At 52.5% G+C, this 19,490-nt stretch overlaps 1 protein-coding gene across 3 annotated transcripts in view; it reads right to left on the bottom strand.

Annotated features, from left to right (window-relative positions):
• Positions 1–19,490, bottom strand: part of RUNX1 (RUNX family transcription factor 1) — a 160,878-nt gene that overhangs the window by 73,912 nt on the left and 67,476 nt on the right. For all 3 annotated transcript variants that reach the window (XM_048291390.1, XM_048291384.1, XM_048291375.1), the window contains exon 3: positions 1,144–1,397. In XM_048291390.1, the coding sequence (XP_048147347.1) occupies positions 1,144–1,397 (254 nt within the window). The remainder of the gene's footprint in view (positions 1–1,143; positions 1,398–19,490) is intronic.

Below are 19,490 nucleotides of genomic sequence, written 5' to 3'. Positions count from 1 at the left end.
CAATCTACAGCAGCAGCGAGAAAAGCAGCGAGCTCAGGGAGGTAGCGACAGTCCCGAGTCAGAAGAAAGAGCGACAGCAAGGGGAGGATGATTTTACTCCAAGGGAGGATAATTTCCCTGGGAGCCGAGTAACGGGAAGGAAGGAAAGAGCCACGAGCATCCCCCGCACCGCTCGGTGTGGTCCCGGTGGCCCGGGACAGGAGGGGGCCGGGATGTGCTCTCCCGTTCCCTTCTCCCCATCTTTTGCCGGATTTTACTTGGGTTTAGCAAGGGACTCTGGAAACGGGGGGAGAACTCCAAGCGGCCTGCCCGGGTTAGGCCGCGACTTTTGCTGTTATTAAAACCAGCCAGTAAAAGAGGAACTGTGCGGATTTGGGATTGTCGCTGCGTTGTTTTGTGGTGTTTTCTCCCTCCGAGAGTCCCTAGCAGGGGGAAACCCGGCACGTCCCGAGCGGGGCCGGGGCTGCGGGCGGGTGTCCCCCGTGGGTGGCAGCGGGGACAGAGGGACCGGCCACCGCCCTGGGCAACTTCTGGGGGATCCCGGGGCTCCTTCAGTTCGTGCCACCCGCATCCATCTGCGGCATCTGCTCCCCGGCGCAGCCAAACTCGGCGGGTTTGGCTTTTTAAAAATTTATTTTTTTTTTCCCCCCTCGAGCAGAGCCGCCTCTCCCTGCCAGACTTATGAATGGGGAGAAGAGAGAGGGAGGCAGCGGCTGCACGGAGCTTTCCCAGCCCTGCGCATTCCCCCGGCTGCCACCGCTCCTGCCCGGAGTGCGGCGGGGAGCGGGAAGGAGGGAAAGGATGGAAGGAAGGAGGGGAAAGGATGGAAGGAGGGAAAGGATGGAAGGAAGGAGGGAAAGGGTGGAAGGAAGGAGGGAAAGGGTGGAAGGAAGGAGGGAAAGGATGGAAGGAAGGAGGGAAAGGATGGAAGGAGGGAAAGGATGGAAGGAAGGAGGGAAAGGATGGAATGAAGGAGGGAAAGGGTGGAAGGAAGGAGGGAAAGGATGGAAGGAGGAAAGCGCAGAGCCACCGCGGCTTCCCCACTGGAGCGAGCCGGGTGCGGATCCGAGCCCCCATCCCCGGGACGCGCATCCTTCCCCCATTTCCCCCCCCCGTCCCAACCCACCCCTGCCCAAGACCTACCTTGAAGGCGATGGGCAGCGTCTTGTTGCAGCGCCAGTGCGTGGGCAGCACGGAGCAGAGGAAGTTGGGGCTGTCGGTGCGCACCAGCTCCCCGGGGTGATCCGCCAGGACCTCCACCATGCTGCGGTCGGCGCTGCGCAGCTTCCCCGGCAAAGCCCCGCTGTGCTCGGCGCCGGGCAGCGGCAGCGGCTCGCTCATCTTCCCCGGGCTCAGCGTGGTGGAGGGCGGCGTGAAGCGGCGGCTGGTGCTGGTATCTACGGGGATACGCATCACAACAAGCCTTTAGAGCCACACACCTCCACTGAGTTCCTACAGAGCGGCCACGCGAGCGCAACTCCTCAGCGAGCCGCTCTCTGGGGACCAACATAAACGGGCACAGGCTGAGCACCCGCGGCAAAGTTGTTCCTACGCCGGGCCCCCGAGTTAATTTTTTTGCCGATAGCGAGCACGCCGAGCCTTAACTCTTGGCTTCCTGGCGAGGCGGAACAGATCCCGTTAATCCGATAAACGCGAGGGTCGTGCGGGCGCGGCTTTACCGCGCATCGAGTCCGCGGCCGGGACGCGGTGAGTTAGCGGGGAGAAAGCTCATCCCAAACTCCCAGGGAGAAATAAAAATAGGGAGGCGAGCAAGCACGAGACGCGGTCGGAAACACGCGCAGAGCAGGCGCTTCCCAGTTTCTTCCAGGTGATTTCTCTCCCGTCCCAAGAGAAACCAAAATGCGCCGGCTTCTTCCGGAGGCAAAAATCGCTCTTTGAGAGAAATTCGGGGTTGTTCTTCAGAGGAGGCGGATCGCGAGCTCGGCTTGCTGATCAAAGGTCAGCTGGCTACAACCGTGGATATAAATTCACGGCCACACACTCACGCACACGCACATCTACCGGACTTCATCAAATATTTACAACAGAATCTGTAGAGAATTTAAACACAACAGGAATCCATTAATGTTCTCCGCGAGATTTTCTTTTTCTTTTCTTTTCTTTTCTTTTTTTTTTTTTAAAGCAGCCTTGAAAATGAGCTTCAGTAGTTCGGCTGGCGTTGCTCTAAGAGCGCTCGTGTCACGACCTTTCAATCATTCTTGCGCAAAAAGAAAAAAAAAAAAAAGAAAAAGAAAAAGAAAAGAAAAGCCAAGCTCAGAGCATGGCATTCAAGCTTCAAATCTCTATCTTTGGACTTGGCTTTGGTTTAACGCTTTTCCTCAGCTTAAAGAAAGGTCCCAGCCGATCGCAAGCGCCGAGGCTGAGACGTCCAACAGCTGAAAACTTGGGGTTGGGGATGTTGGTTAAATTGTGGGTTCTCTCTGTGGTTTTGTGTGTGCAACAGCGCTCTCTCTCTCCCACTCACGTCCTCCTCAGCAGTCAAACCAACAGTCTGCAACAACTTCGGCGCTCGTTGCCAATTCTCGGTGTTGTTTTTTTTTTTTTCAGTATCTCAGACAGTCTTCCTCTAACTCGGCCACAGGAACCGGCTGCTTAACAAGATTTGAACCGCAGCAGGTGGAAGCCTGCTTTGGGAAACATGGCTTTTCTCCCTCTCGTCCTGCGGGATGGAGCCCGACGCGCACACAGAAAACCAAAACCACCAGCGACGATTAAAAAAAAGTAAAAATTAAAAAAGAGAGAGGGAAAAAAAAAAAAAACCCCACTCAGCAAAATCGCTACTTCTGAACGGGTGAAATCTTTCCTTCCGCAAAACGAGGAGGCGGCGGGAGGGGGTGGCGGAGCCGCTGACCCCACAACGACGAGAGAGGCGGAAAGCACCGGGCGCGATCAAAGCCCCAAAGTTGCCAGCCGGGTTTAGAGAGCAGCGCTCGGCCCAAGCGCGTTTCCACGGCGGGGAGCTGCCGGCGCTTCACGTGGGGAAGGCGGAATTCCTGCCGGGATGCGCGGGGCCGCGGTGGGAGCGCACCCGGCCGGCGGCCGCCGCCGGGCTGGCTGGAGGTGGCCGGGAGCGAGTCGGGGCGGCGGAGGCGTGCGGAGGAATGTCATTCCCCCGGTGCTTTGCATACGGGGAGGGCACCGGCCAATCACGGCCCTACCGGGGCGCGGCCGCGGGCCGGGGGCTCCCGGAATCGGCGCGGGCCGAGCGCCGGCTCGGCGGGACACCGCAACCGCGCCTCGTCCCCCGGGGCACCGCGGCTCCGCACCCGCCCGGGGACCGTCACCCCTCGGTGCTGCGACCCCCGGCTGTGCCCGCCTGTCCGCTGCGGGTCCCGCTCGCCGATCGCTCACGGCCCGCCCGCCCCCGAGAGCGGCGGTGCCCGCAAGGTGCCCGCAAGGTGCTCGCAGAGCCGCAGACACCGCCCCGCCACATGCCCGCCGCCGGCCCCGCTGCTCCCCGGGTGGCCCCCGCTCCTCCCCGGGTGGCCCCCGCTCCTCCCCGGGCGAGCTGCCGGCGCTGTCTGCTCCGGGGCTTTTGGGGGGACACCTCGGGTGGTCCCTGACACGGCCATCGCCGGCTTGGCGTCCCCGCCGCCGCCGCTCCCTTGGACAAGAGCGCGGCCCCGAGAGGCGCCCGGCGCCGCTCGATTTGTTGGGGCGGTCGCGGCGCTCCCAGACAGGGACATCCCTCCCAGCCCCCCTCCTCTGCACAGCCCAGCCGCGGGGACAGCACCGCCGGGGACAGCTCGGGCAGAGCCACACGGGCAGCAGCGGAGCCGGGAGCGAGGACGCTGGGTGGAGGCGTGGCTGTCCTGTCGGGCTGGGTCGGGCTGGGGTTTTTTGGCTTTGGTGGCTTTTTTTCCTTCTTTTAATTTTTTTTTTTTTTTTTTTTTTTTTTTTTTAAATGCTGGTCGCCGACTCCGCGAGCGTAACCCAGACCGGGAACGGGACGATCCCGACCGGTCCCCGCCGCTGCCGGAACCCCGACCAGGACCGGGGCGATCCCGCCCCGTCCCCGCCGCGCTCTCGGCGCTGTCTCGCGCTTCCCTCCGCCGACTCTCACCCGCCTCGCCCGCCGCATCCCCGCCCCTCCCCGCGGCCACCCGCGGGCCGCCTCCTCCTCCGCCACCCCCGCCAGCGCACAGCAGCCGCGGCGGCGGCCGGGCGGGCTTTGAAGGGCAGCGGCAGCAGCTGCGGCGGGCGGAGGGATGGATGGATGGACGGACGGATGGATGGCTGGATGGATGGCTGGATGGATGGCTGGATGGACAGATGGATGGCTGGATGGGAGTGGTGGCGGTGGCGGCGGGGACCCCCCGGGGCCGCTCCCGTCGGGAGGAGCCGCGCTCGGGGCGGCGGGGGCGCGCTGGGTGCAGTTCCCGGTGTGGCCGCTGGAGGGCGCGCGCCGCCCGCCGGCCGAGCGGCACCGGGGAGGGGGCGCGGGGAGACCCCGGGATTTGGGCTTGGGATCCAGGATTTGGGATCCAGGATTTGGGATCCAGGATTTGGGGGTTGGGAGCGGCCGCTGCGGCCTTGGGAGCTGCGCCCACCACGGCCCCTCCTGTCCCCACAGGGGCCGAGACCCCCCGCAGCCCCGGACACGCCGCGGGACAAGGGGATGCTCGGGTTTGCCGGGAGCCGCTCTGGGGACGCTGCGGAGTCACTGTGGGGACACGCGGCACGCGAGATGCGGGGACGGAGCACCGGCGAGTCACTGCCTCTGATGCTGCGGGGTTTAACGCAATTAAACTGGAAAAAGAAAGAATTAAACTGGCGGGGAGAACTCGGCGCCTGCTGCCGGGAGAGGGATGCGCCGGGGGCCCCGAATTCCCGGCACGAGCGCCGGGTGAAGCTTTTCCCGCATCCCAGCGGTGCGGGTCAGCAGAGTCTTTCCCTGAGCGGGCTCCGGGTGGGCCCTGCTCCGCTGGCCCTGGGCGGAGGGACCCGGGGATGCCCAGCCTGGCACTGCCCACCCCGCACTGCCCATCCCGCACTGCCCAGGGCAATTTCCAGGTCCCGTCGCCCCCCAAAAAGCGCCGGCCCGCCGCACTTGCAACAGGTCCCTATGTTCAAGCAGCCGAATTTGGTGCTAAAACTATTCCACGCCAAGTTCCTAAATTTTTCTAACTTTTAAAAAATATTCTTTATTTTTGATTTTTTTTTTAATCCCGCATTTTCCACTTTCTCGCATGAAACGACCCCGGATTTCAATTACTTTTCAGTTTTAAGGGGAGAAAAAAGAGAAATATCCAGGCGAATGCTGTTACAAACCACAGCTTAAAAGCCATCTGGGGTGTACTGGTGGCTGATAACTTTTTACGGGCACGGCAGAGATAAGAAAAGTCATTTTACTGATGTGCATCCAGCTGCTAAAATGTGAAAAAATACCATTTAATTGGTTTTTGTTGTTTTTTTTTTTTTTAGCCAAGAGGCGGGGAGGATTTTATATTGAAATATATTGATCTGAGTTTCGCTCCCTGCTTTGCATCTCGCCTTAATTCGAGCTCCTTGTTGTAAACACGAAATAAACGCGCCCCACGCGCGTGGAGAGACGCAGAAAACGCCACGACTGAACAGAGGCGCAGAAAATCCGCCGTGTTTCCGTTTTCCCCATAAATTCCCAGCGCTATCAGCAATTCCACGTGGGTTAAAGGCGACAATTTTCTTTCTCACTGCGCCAAAGCTTTTGCGAGGGAAGTTGAGGAGTTAAAAAGAGAGAGCAGCCAGGGAGAACACCGCGGCGAGGAGATTTTGGTGCAGATCGAGCTGTTTATTTTACAGCCCCATTAGCGCTGCCCGCACCTGGCTGGGTTTGGTTTTGTTTGGGGTTTTTTATTTAGTTTAGTGTTGGAGGTGGTTTTTTTGTGTGGTTTTTTGCGGTTTTCTCTCTGTATTTTTTTTTTTTTTTCCAATTCCATTCATCGTCTCCCTTATCATTTTATTTTCGCGTGCTACGCAGAGCGACTCTCCCTGGTATTTATCGGCCTCTTGTGCAGGTGCTCTGGAAAAAGGGGAATGAAGCAGTTTTTGGGGATAGGGAACGATGCAAAGCTGATGCTGCCTCTCCTATCATGAGGCTTTTGAGCGTCCCGAAATTTAAGGACGGGCGCTCGGACAGAGCTTTGGGATCCTTTCGGGAATCGCCACGGGCGTTACAACCTCCCCAGTTTGGATTTTGACACCAATTTACCCCCGCCGGAAACAAACCCCAAGGGAATCTCCATCCTCGCCTCTGTGGCACGGAATTCCTCCACCACAAACCCCCGAGTTTTCTTCCATCTCACAGCCAAGGAAAGCTTTGGAAGTGCCAGAGAGGCGGCAACCATTTAGGGGTGAATTTTAAACAGCCTGAACAACGCACGTAAATATTCCCTGGCCAAGTTTTTACCTCTTGCACCTGAATTCCTTTAATTTATGCCCAAAAACCCCCCCGATCCTACAAATTCCACTCATTCATTCATTAAGCTGCTGGTTCAAAGAAGCCAAACACGCTTAAAACACCACAAGAAACATATTTTTATCAGGCTGCTGAATTATCCCTGCAAATATTTATTGCTTTGGAGGCACTGCCTGAGCTGAAAAAAAAGTCCTATAAATTTCGGTTGAATTATTTGGGGGCTAATGATGAAACACTGAACGGGGAAAAGCGGCAGGCAGCAAAGGAAAAGGTAATTGTTTTCTGATTTCCTGCAGTGATGTCTCACCCGCAATGGGAAATCATCCAAAATGCCACCAGGAATGAGGTGGGACAGGTGGATGGAGTATTCCCTGACTTCCAGCGATTGGGAAGTACCTAAATCCCTCCGGGAATCTTGGCTCTGATCTCTGATAAGAGCCACAATTCCCCCTGGGAGCAGGGAAAGTGCTGGAGCTCATTCCATGAAAAGCGGGGGGTGGTGAGGAGAGGGAAATAAAGCCTGGAACTTTAACCCAAGCATCTGATTATTTGGGATCCTGGAAAAACTTCCCAAGGGCTTTCAGCCCCTTTAGAATCCTCAGGTGTTAACGGTGCTTAAACACCCCAAATCCTTTAGGATCCTCAGGTGGTAACGGTGGGTAAAACCTCATCATCTTTAGGATCCTCAGGTGGTAACAGTGGCAAAAACCCCAAATCCTTTAGGACCCTCGGGTGACAAATATGGTTAAAACCCCAAATCCTTTAGGATCCTCAGGTGATAACGGTGGCAAAACCCCCAAATCCTTTAGGACCCTCGGGTGATAAATATGGTTAAAACCCCATTGCTTTTAGGATCCTCAGGTGATACCAGTGGTAAAAACCTCATCATCTTTAGGATCCTCAGGTGATAACGGTGGGTAAAACCCCATCTCCTTTAGGACCCTCAGGTGGTAATGCTTAAAACCCCATTGCTTTTAGGATCCTCAGGTGATAACGGTGGGTAAAACACCACGGCCTTTAAGACCCTAAAAACCCCATCTCATTCTTCCCCAGAGCTTTTTTCTTCCCAGGCAGGACAATCCATGCTCTTGGCACTCCAAATATTTTAGGAGGTGGACGTAGCTCCTGTTTTAGGATGTGGGGAATGGTTTTCCTCAACACCCAGCAGGTTCTCAGAGGATTGGGATGGGATGGACACGGATCTGCACACCAAGGGAACTTCCTTTCCTCAGTTCAGCCCCTCCACCCTCACCCCACAAACCATCCCTTGACTAAAGCTCTCAGCTGGAGGCAGGGATGGGAAGGGAATTCGGGACAGGAAGAGAAGGACAAAAGAATTCCTGCCAGAACATCACCAAGGAGTTTTCTCCTTGGATTTCCACAGCTGCTGATAAATCCTGGGGAGCAGTAGGGACTGGGGGGAATTTCTGCTGCAAAAATCCCTTTTAGAGGTTTGTCCTGTGTGGTTTTGCTCCCTCCCCTGTGGACCAGGCACGTGAAGGCATCACTCTGCAGTGGGGATGAGTTCTGCCTTCCTCAAGAGGAATTTGGCTTCTTATGGAATCATAAAATCATGGAATGGTTTGGGAAGGAAGGGATTTTAAGGATCATGTCATTCCCACCCCTGCCATGGCAGGGACACCTCCCACTGTCCCAGGCTGCTCCAAGCCCCAATGTCCAGCCTGGCCTTGGGCACTGCCAGGGATCCAGGGGCAGCCCCAGCTGCTCTGGGCACCCTGTGCCAGGGCCTGCCCACCCTCCCAGGGAACAATTCCTGCCCAATCTCCCATCCAGCCCTGCCCTCTGGCACTGGGAAGCCATTCCCTGGCTCCTGGCCCTCCATGCCTTGGGAATTGTCTCTCTCCAGCTTTCCTGCAGCTCCTTCAGGCCCTGCAAGGCCACACTGAGCTCAGCCCAAAGCTTCTCCTCTCCAGGCTGAACAATCCCAGCTCTCGCAGCCTTTCCTCCCAGCAGAGCTGCTCCATCCCTCTGCTCATCCTGGTGCCTCCTCTGGCCTCTCTCCAGTAGCTCCACGTCCTCCCTGTGCTGGGATCCAGCATTCCAGCTGGGAAAGGCTCTCTGGAGGTGCAGAACAGAGGGATCACATCCAGAACTGAGGGATCATCCAATCTCATTTCCCCAACGCTCAAATCCCAGGAAAGCAGCAGGATTAGCCCTGCCTGGGGTGCTCTGAGTGGGTATCAGGGAATGCGAGGGTGATTCCAGAGAAGGACAACTCCAGAAATTAAATTTGTGGAAGGAAACACCTTTGAGGAGAGACTGAAGGAATGAAATCCACCCCGAAATAATTTGGGAGGAAAGGGAAACCACTGTGACAGAGGTTTGCGAGGATTTGAAAGGCAGCAGTGAGGAGGGAGGGCAGGGACTGTTTTTATCAGCTCCAAGTGATAAGACAAGAGATAAGAGATGCCAAGTGAAGGAAAACGAGCTCAGTTTGAAGAGCAGCGGCAACACTGAGCCCGAGATCAAACACAGAATTATTCCCTGGGTCTGCTGTACCTCTTGCACCTGAATCCCTTTAATTTATGCCCCAAACCTCCCCGATCCTACACATTTCATTCATTCATGAAGCTGCTGCTCCATCGCTAGAAAAGCTTCAAACACCAACTTCCCAGGGAAGCTGCACTTCCAGCAGCACTTGGAATTTTCCAGTCACAGCTTGACAAGAACCTCGGAGGGGAAAAGCTGAAGGAAGAGCAGAAGCCAAGCCCAAAACTGCTGGGGACAACCTAAAAATCCAGATTTTGAGGCTGTTCTAGAGGGAAGAACCCTGCAAACGCTCAGAGCTGTTGGGTTTCTGCCTCCTCACAGGCCAAAATGAAAAATATGTGAATGTACAGAACTAAGCAGGGGAAATGAGACATTAAATAAGATTTTACTGGGGTTGCTCCCTAGAGGAAAAGCCAATTACTTGAAAAACTTGGGAATACAGGGTGGAGGAGGAATGGGAATTGTTGAAAAGCTGCCATCTTCTCCAAGAATTTGCTGCTTTGGAGACTTAAAAATGCACATTTTGTGCCATTATGTTCTGCTCATTCCACTCCTGGGGTGATTCAGATAAAATTGGTTTTTCTGGGCATTTTATGTGCTCTGGTTTGTATAACAGCACCCAGCATTAATTGTAATATCAGGGTTTTTGATCTGCTCTGTAGGATCACTGCAGATGCCTTGGACCAGCAAATGGAGGGGAAAATAAAATGAAAGAAGAGAGAGTTAGAGGTGAGTGGATGAGAAATTCAGTCAATTCCACTAAAACCCCCTCAGTTACAGGGGATTTTTAGGCACAAACCTTCATTTTCTCAACAAATACATAGAATATCAAAACTTTGAGCCGCCTAAATCCCCACGAACTTCGGCCCAAATTTCAAGCAGCGAAACTTTCAAACAGAAAGGTTTTCAAATCCCAAGAATCTGTTATCCCTCTGCATATTCATTCACTGCTCAGGTCTTTTCCACCCTAAATAATTCTGGGGTTCTCTGACCCGAGCGCAGCTCTGAACTCTGGATGTGTGCAGGTCCCGTTCAGAACTGATTTTTCTACTGAATTCTTGTTATCAAGGGAAAAGAAGAATTAAAACCTTGCACAGAGGTAAGACTGGTTCTAACCCATGTGTCCCGGTCCCATAAGCTGAGCCTAAAGCTGGGAAATGGGTCTTAATTTGTGGAGTTTAGTAGAAAATAATTCCCTGTGGGAAATGCTCCTGATTCCTTGGGAATAAGTGGCTTTTTAGCTGGATTTTTTATTATTAATCAGGATTAAAACTACACAAATATTTTTCTCTTCCTAATGCTGTCATTTAGGTCTTTTCCTAAGGAATGTGACAACATTTAGGATGGAGCTTGGAGCAGCCTGGGATAGTGGAAAGTTCCCTGCCCATGGCAGGGGGTGGAATGAGATGATCTTTAAGGTCCCTTCCAACCCAAACCATTTGGGATTTCAGATCCTCCTGAAGGTGTTTTAATCCCTATCCCACAAATCCTACAGCTGGGAGACTCCCTGTGGGTACAGGGTGCCACGGGGAGGGGAGGGATGTTGGCATTCCCAGGCTCGGAGCTGCCCAGCTCAGGTGGGTGCTCAGTGGAAAAAAACCAATTTAGGGATTCACTTGTGGCTGTGAGGCTGCACTAACAGAGCACAGCGTGGTTTCCTCCTCCAGCCCTGCTTCCATCTGGGAATGTTGGAGTTAAAAGTCACAGGATTCCAGGATTTAGGTTGGAAAAGCCCTCCCAGCCCATCCAGTCCCAGCTGTGCCCCATGCCCACCTTGTCCCCAGCCCAGAGCTCTGAGTGCCACCTCCAGCCCTTCCTGGGACACCTCCAGGGATGGGCACTCCAAACCTCCCTGGGCAGCCCCTGCCAAGGCCTGAGCTCCCTTTCCATGGGGAAATTCCTGCTGCTGTCCACCCTGAGCCTGCCCTGGCCCAGCCTGAGGCCGTTCCCTCTCCTCCTGTCCCTGTTCCCTGGCAGCAGAGCCCGACCCCCCCGGCTGCCCCCTCAGCTGAGCCCCTTTCCCAGCTGTTTCATTTCTTTCGGTATTTTTTCCCCAGTTCCATTTTCTTTTTGCCACTCCAATCCCGCTTTAACACCAAAACTCCTTTTACAACTCGATTATTTCAGGGATTTTCCACAGTTTGATTATTTGAGGGGACTCCTGAGCTGAGGAAGAGTCCGTCAGTTAAACCAGGAATTTCCAAGCCGCTCATATCCACAACAGGCTCCTAAATTTTCTCATTTCCCAGGTCAGTTTGAGGATCTGGAGGCACCAGAGCCCCAAGGATAAGTCAGGACAGGCCTGGATACCCAGAGATTGACAAATTTGGGGTTTTTAGGGAAAAAAAATCTCATTTTTTTAGTCTCAGCCTCACTCTGTGGCTCGGTTTCACTGTCACTGCGATGAAGAATCACCTGCAAACCCCAATCCACGTCCAATCAATCAGGGCTGGGATAAATCTGCGGGACATGGGAGGTTTCCAGGATTTTGGGGGAATATGGAGCAAAATATGAGCTTAAATTTGAGGGGGGAAAAAAGACCTCCCTTGGGTGAGGAGAGAGGATCCCTGGAGAAATCCCATCCTAGGGGATGATCCCACAGAGGCAGCGCTTCCAGGGATCCTCTGGCATCCCTCTCCAGCAGTAATTGGAGTTAAAACTCGTGGGAATCATGGCTTTTTTTAATGGGAATTATTCCTTCTCCTCCTGGATGGGTTTTATGGCTGGAGTGTTTTGAGCTTGCCGGGTTTGGCACCCACTGCCTCTGCTCCCGACCACGGATCTGCTCCGGGGCTTAGGGAGGAGAGAATTCCCATCAAAGCCTCTGGTCCTCTTTGTTCCAGGTGGGATTTGTGGGCCAGGGTGGGATCAGAGGGGGATCCCTGTGCCAGGGTGGGATCAGAGGAGATTTGAGTGCCAGGATGGGATCAGAGGGGGATCCCTGTGCCAGGGTGGGATCAGAGGAGGTTTCAGTGCCAGGATGGGATCAGAGGGGAATGTCTGTGCCAGGATGGGATCAGAGGGAGATCCCTGTGCCAGGATGGGAGCAGAGGGGAATGTCTGTGCCAGGGTGGGATCAGAGGGAGATCCCTGTGCCAGGATGGGATCAGAGGGGGATCCCTGTGCCAGGGTGGGATCAGAGGGGGATCCCTGTGCCAGGGTGGGATCAGAGGAGGTTTCAGTGCCAGGACGGGATCAGAGGGGAATGTCTGTGCCAGGATGGGATCAGAGGGGGATCCCTGTGGCAGGATGGGAGCAGAGGAGGTTTCAGTGCCCGGACGGGATCAGAGGCGGTTTCAGTGCCAGGATGAGAACAGAGGGAGATCTCTGTGCCAGGGAGGGAACAGAGGGAGATCCCTGTGCCAGGATGGGATCAGAAGGAGATCCCTGTGCCAGGATGGGAGCAGAGGGGGATCCCTGTGCCAGGATGGGATCAGAAGGAGATCCCTGTGCCAGGATGGGAGCAGAGGATGATGTGAGTGCCAGGGTGGGAACAGAGGGGAATGTCTGTGCCAGGATGGGATCAGAAGGAGATCCCTGCACCAGAGAGGGATCAGAGGAGGTTTGAGTACCAGGGAGGGATCAGAGGAGGTTTCAGTGCCAGGATGGGAGCAGAGGGAGATCCCTGTGCCAGGATGGGAGCAGAGGGGGATCCCTGTGCCAGGGAGGGATCAGAGGAGGTTTCAGTGCCAGGATGGGAGCAGAGGGAGATCCCTGTGCCAGGGAGGGATCAGAGGAGGTTTGAGTGCCAGGATGGGATCAGAGGGGGATCCCTGTGCCAGGGAGGGATCAGAGCCAGTCCAGGGAGAGGGAAGGAGCAGCCCAGGTGATCCAGGTCCCATCCCACATCCCAAGTGGGGATCCTCCTGCCCCTTCCCTCGTCCTCTCTGGTGCCTCCTTGTCCCCAAACACTGATCCTGTTCCTGATTCTCTGCTCGCTCAATCCCACCCGGTTTAGGACAAAGGTCTGGAATTCCAGCTTTTCTCATCGCCTTTCCCTCCAGTCCTGTTCCAACCCTGCCCTAAACCCCACCCGAACCTTACAGACTATCCAAGAACTCATTTAATTGACAACAAACGACTCCCCGAACACCGACTCCAAACAATGCCCGCCCCTTTCCAAAGGAAATTCGCTGTGGAGTGAACAAAGCTGAGCAGGATCAGCCTCGGATCAGATCCGTGTCCTGTTTTCCAGGTGCAGATGTCGCCCTTGACACCCACAATGTGCTGGAAATCAGCTGGAAAGTTCCTTTTAGAGCACCAGGATATTTTAATCTGATTTTCCTCCTGTTCATGGGGCTGTAACTGTGAAGTTTTAGCTTTTTTTGGCCAGCACAAAAAATCCTTTGCAGGATTTTTAGGTGGGAATAATCCGAATTATCACCACGAAATCAAATCTGGGCATGGCGATATTAAACAAATATTTGCTTTATCCCCTGCACAAACCACCCCTCCTGAGAGCCTCTGAATATTTCATTTATCTCCTGGATCTGCAGTGTCCTGGGCAGCAGGAATTCCACCTGGAACATTCCTAACTGGACACTCACATCTGTCCTGGGCAGGGATTTTATTCCAAAAACCTTCCTGACCCCAGCTCTTCTCTGATTCCCAGATTATCCTGTAAATTCCTTCTTATCCCGTGCTCTCAAGCAGGAAATTCAGATATTCATTCCTCAGATCCTCCAAAAAAGGCAACCACGGAGAATCCCTGCACCTGACAGAGCTGCAAACATGGCAGAAATCCCAGAATTTATTCTGGATGTGCCATAATACCCTGGGCAGGTGAAAAAAAAAAAGGATGTTTTCCTATTTTTCCTGCTTTGGAAAAGCCCAATAAATCCTCTGGGTGTTTGGAGCTTGGAAGCAAAGCAGGGAAAGGCCAGTATTGTCCCGAGGGAATGGCTGGGCACAAATTCCATCCCCTCAGTGCCAGGGTTTGCCTGGCACATGGAAAATGATTCCATGCTCTCATTCCAAGGGTTCTGCCACAGCAACAAATTCGGGAGGAACTCAGAGTTCAAGGGATTCAAAAAATCAGGATAAAATCTGTCCCCTTGTCCGACTGCAAAGGGAAACTTTCCGCAGTTCCCGTGAACAGGAGGGGCCAGATAAACCCCCTAAAACACGGTGGGGAGAGAGGAGAAGTGAAGGAATCTTCAGGCAGGAATGAAAAATGACAAATATTCCTTCCCTCAGTCCCAACTTTCATTCTCTGGTGTTCGTCGGGTCTTTTAAAATCCAACCCATAAAAAAAAATCCCATTAAAAGCTGGCTATAAACCCCTTTGGCACACAGACAGGGATTTAATTCAGGAAATATCGAGCAGGAAAAGAGGAGCAAAGCACAGCAAAATAGGAAATAAATATATTTTACAGAATGCCAGCTATTTAAAAATAAGGATGTGATGGCACATGGGTGGTGCAAGAGGTTCCAGAGATGCTGGAAAAAAGTTTTATTCCCTACAAATACACAGCAAAATAAACCATGGCACGGTCTAGCCAATTAGGTTAAAATTCCTATTGTTTTAGCCAAAGTGTCCTTCTGATAAAGTTATTTTGGATGCTCTGATGGGATTTTATTTGATTTTCATTGGTGAGGGATTAAAAACTCATCAATCCCAGAGGCTGAACCTTTAATTGGGATTAAAAAGCATCACAGGTGCCCATAAACCTGGGATTGGGAACAAGCCTGCGACTCAAATCAAGCAACAAAACCTGGTCCTTCATCATCCCCTTGCTCTTTCCAACTTCCCACCATTAAATCCCACATGAAATTCCAGCGCAGAGACGTCACCTCCCGGTTCCCTCCGGTTTTGGGGGCACCCCCATCCTAAATCCTTGAAATCAAACCCATTCTGCAGCATTTCCTTACGGGGAAACCGCTGCACTTCCAAAGGTTTGCAACGTTTTGATCAGAGCAACGCAACCCCCCCGAGCTGCCTGCGGGGAGTTCCCGATTTCCAGCTGAAATTCCCACTTTAACAGGGCTTTTTTCCCTCCTCCTCCACCTCCAACTCTTGCTGTGAATCCCCGCTCGGCCACCAAGGCAAACTTTGGGAGAAGAAAAGAAAGGAGCTTTACCAAACAACCCCGAGGCTGCTCTGCTTTTCCTCATCAGGTACACGGTCCAGGAGAGAGGAGATGCCAACCCAAAGTGCCCGGGGTTCATGGTGGGCTTCGGAGATGCCCAAACCCTGCACGAGCCTGGCAGGAACTAAACAAGAACAGGGCAGAGCTTTTCCTTTTCCCTCCCCTCCTCGGCTGCCCCAGAGATCATTATTTACCAGGAGCAAATTGAAAAATGACATCCAGCCACACTTAGGCCGGGTTGGGCTTTTTTTCCCTCCACTAACCAAACTCACAGGAGAATTCCCATCTTCTCCTCTCCCTCCCTCTCCCTCTCCCTCTCCCTCTCCCTCTCTCTCTCCTCGTTTTTTTTGCCTCGGGCGTTTATAGGCGAGTAATTCTCATTTTAGCTCCTCTGATGATTTTTTCCTGCCCGATTCCAGTGGGTTTGAGTTCAGAGTTGGGCTGGGAGGGAGCAGCTCCTGGTTTTTGGGCTGTTTGGAATGTGCAGGGATGTCCTTCCAGTAATTAGTGATGCGGATAATTAATTAATGAATGTCATTCGTTCTTTTTTCAGGGTTTTTTTCAGAATTTCAATTCTTTTTTCACATACCCCCGCTCACAATATTTTACAGTCCCTGACACCCCATTGGTATCGTGAAAATAACTTGAATATGGAGGTTTTTTTTTTCCCCACCCTCATTCCATGGGAAAAATTCCAGGGATGGGAATGTTGAGTGAGGAAATAAATCCCCAAATATGAGTCAGGATCTGCAAAACCCGGAATTCTTCAGGAGAAAAAGTAATTCCACCTCTCAAACCCTAGGTGTTTAAAGGGAATTTGTCCTTCCTAGGTGCAAACTGTGTCCCATTTGCATGGAATTCAGCAGTGTCATAGCAATTCATGGAGGGATAAATACAGGGATGAATGGAGGAAAGGGAGCATGGAAAAACAGGTCCCAAAGGGTTAATCCAAACTCTGAATTTTATCCCATTTTTTTGCCCAACATCCAAAATGCTGCAGCACTGAAGGAGCGAGAAACAGCTAGAGAATGACCAAAATCCAACTGAAATCCACATTTCCAGAGCACTTTCTGATCCCTTGGTGATCCCTTCCCTCTCTTTCCCTAATTTAATAAGGGAAAGCCAAATTTATTCCCTGGCCTTTTCCACCTGATCTTTCCTTGATCTATTTCTCCTCCTAGAAACCGGAGGGATGGTCACAGCCAGTGATGAGAAGACACCAAATCAAGGAGGAGAACAAAAAGTTGCCAAAATCGTGGTTGATACGGGGAGGGAGATGTGTTATTGGGGTTTTTTATTTTGGCCTGTGTTTTCCAGACTCCAGGCTGGGATTTTTCTAATGGAATCAGGGAAAAGATGTGGGGAACACAAAGTGGTGGGATTTGCTCTGACATCACACTGCACTGATGGAATTTTAAATATGATTTCCTATAAAAACACTAAAACCTCACTTGCCAAACTCAGGAACTTCCAGGCCCTACAAACGCTGGAATAGGAGGAAAATTTTGTTTCAACTTTCCCAGGAATAGCCAAAGCTGTTGGTTTGGAAGAGCAGATTCCACTTCCCGGGGAACACAGGAACTCTTTCACCACGGTATGGAGAGGGACAACGAAATAAACCAGAATTTTGGGAAAGGCTCATCCAGAAACACTTTGGTTGCTGCTCTGGTAGCGGACAGGAAGATGAAAAAGGAAGGAAAAAAAGAAGGAATAAAGGAGAAAAACAAGGAGAAGAATGGCAAGAGAGGGGGGGAGAGAAGCCAAGAGGTGAAATGAAAGAAGCCCAACTCTCCCCTCTTGCCCAACCCTGGGTTGTGACATTATTTAACTGCCACAGGAGGACTTGGGTGAAGTTTCATCAACTGTACCCAAGATGTTTCCTGGGCTTTGCAAGAGCCCCTCTGTTCCAGGGCAGATAAAACCCTGGAGCTGCTATCTCCAGCTGCTCCCCTGCAGCCGAAATTCCTCCTTCCCAGCCCTCCACCGAGCTTCGGCGCTCAGCTTTCTCCTGGGTTTTTGAAATTATTATCAGTTTTCACCTCCCTTTTCCTCCTGCTATCAGCGTGGGAGCACCTTGGGGATATTTGCATAAAGATAAGGAACGATGGGGCTGGCTGAGGGCATCAGATCTCCAGGGAAAAGCAAATGACAGACCCAGGAGGGATTGGAATTTCATATTTTAATTCCTTAATAAAATACCTGACTCGATGGAGAATTTATGAGACTGGAAAAGGCTTTTTCCCCTCAGTTTTGTATGGTTATTTGGGGATTTTAGGGAAAAAATCTGTCAGGGAAATGCCTTTTACTCACTCTCTGTGAGTCCAAAGATGCTCAAGTGAACACTACAGGTGAAATTCCAGCTAAATTTTGCCACTTTATGTATTGCAAAGTCATCCTGGAGCTGGTAGGGACAGAGAGAAGGTTTTGAGAGCTGAAAAAAAAAGAATTATTCTTAATTTTTTCCTTTTTTTACCCCCCACTTTTTCCAGCATTAAGTTGTGAGCCAATCCTTATTTTAGGCAAACAGACATTTTGGCAGCTTTATAACCCGGTTTATAAAGGATTTACCTGAAAAAAAGTGGGAGAAGCTGGGAATTCCATGCCTTTGGATGGTGTCCCATAAGCAGGGAACAGGAAAAGTGGAAGTGGATCTCACTTGGAGCTTTCCAAAAGAATAAAACCAGCCCTGCTCACAAAATCAGGATTTTGGTCTCCTCAAATGTTGCTCCTGGACTGTAGGACACCTGCCCTGGCCATTCCATGCCAGTAGAACCTTTCCTTCATGGAATATTCAAGGCAGGAATGCTGGGAAGCGATGGGCTTCCCACACAAATCGCTTTTAATGCTTAGAGAAATGGATATTTCTTCACTGAAATTTCTCCAACACGAGGGTTTGGGCTCCTTCTTGAAATGCTGGGCTTCTGCGGGCTGGGCCATCCCAAAAAACAGCCAGAAAAGGGAATTTCCTCTGATATTCCTCTCCCCTCCTCACCTCCAGCCCTTCTCATTTTGCAGCCCGTGCAGGGCCATCACCCAACCCACCGAGCCCAGCGGGTTCCACTCGACGAGCACAAACATTTTTAGGCTTCTCGGAGGGAAATTTCTGACAGATTTGTCAAAAACCATAACTCAGACCCAAAAAAACCCCCGCAAGGGGCGAGTAAGACTGAAACAGGATGAGCACACGTCCTGTTTTTGACACGCAGCAGCCTCTCGAAGCAGCTCTGGAGCCCCACACCCTCTCTGCAGAGCTTTAGCAACCCTTCCTTGAGGCAGCTTGTTCCTCTGGAAGCACAAAGTCACAGTCTGGCCGACTTTGGGAATTGCCAGACTCAGGGACCAGGGGGGTTTCTCTGGAAAACACACGCAGCTACCAGGGAGATGCAAATGCCAGGGGGTTTTTGGGATAAAGTTGGTATTTCTGTGCATTTTCACTCTGAAACGCCGCAGCTGGGCAGGTTCTCCTGGGAAAATGAGCTCGGGGAGATTTGGAAGCAACAGCTACGATTTCATTTGATTTGGAGCTGCCTATGAGGCGTTTGAGAGTGATCAAAAACTTGTTTATCCCCTTGTTTTTTTGGTCATGGCCAGTCCTTCCATCACCATCTCTTTAAGTAAAGTCCAAGAGTTGGGAAATTTAGGAGATGAGGGAGCTTTGCAACCTGGGAATGCGTTTGGTGACTTGCAATGCTTGAGACAAAAATTTAGGTTCATTTTGGGAGATTTTCTGAGCAGACTCTGCCAGGATCAGAGCAGAAGTGACATTTTCGGTCAGCTCAGCTTCCCTCCTCCCCCTGCAGTTGTACCAGCACAGAATCCAGCCCAGGGACTCAGCCTGCTGTGGATCTGGTTGGAAAAACAGGACTGGGAACAACACTGGAATCATGGAATGGTTTGGGTTGGGAGGGATTTTAAGGATCATCCAATGCCACAGTTTCGGCAAAAGGGAGGGGGACTGAGGCAAAATCCAGGTCTCCAGGGGAGTTTTCCAGGTTCACAGGACAGTGCACCGTGAATGTGCCTGGGAATGGGATGTGCCAAAAACCACACCACCCATGACACGAGCTGTGCCTGGTCTGAGGATTGGGCAAAGGATGAGAAAAGTGCTTCAAGGGGAGAAGAAATCCCAGGTTCAAACAGAAAAGCAGCCAGAGAATCCCAGAATCCCAGAATGGGTTGGGAGGGATTTAAAGGATCATCCAGGGCCACCCCTGCCATGGCAGGGACACCTCCCACTGTGCCAGGCTGCTCCAAGCCCCAATGTCCAGTCTGGCCTTGGGCACTGCCAGGGATCCAGGGGCAGCCCCAGCTGCTCTGGGAATTCCATCCCAGCCCCTGTCCACCCTCCCAGGGAACAATTCCTGCCCAAAATCCCATCCATCCCTGTGCTCTGGCAATTTAAAACCATTCCCCTTATCCTGTCGCTCTCTGCCCCTATAAGAAGTCCCCGTGCCTGTTTTTATAAGCTCCCT

This window comes from Corvus hawaiiensis, chromosome 2 (assembly GCF_020740725.1).
Source record: "Corvus hawaiiensis isolate bCorHaw1 chromosome 2, bCorHaw1.pri.cur, whole genome shotgun sequence".
NCBI classification, from domain to species: domain Eukaryota; kingdom Metazoa; phylum Chordata; class Aves; order Passeriformes; family Corvidae; genus Corvus; species Corvus hawaiiensis.
Note: the sequence above shows the minus strand (reverse complement) of the source record. Positions and strands in the feature narration are given on the sequence as shown.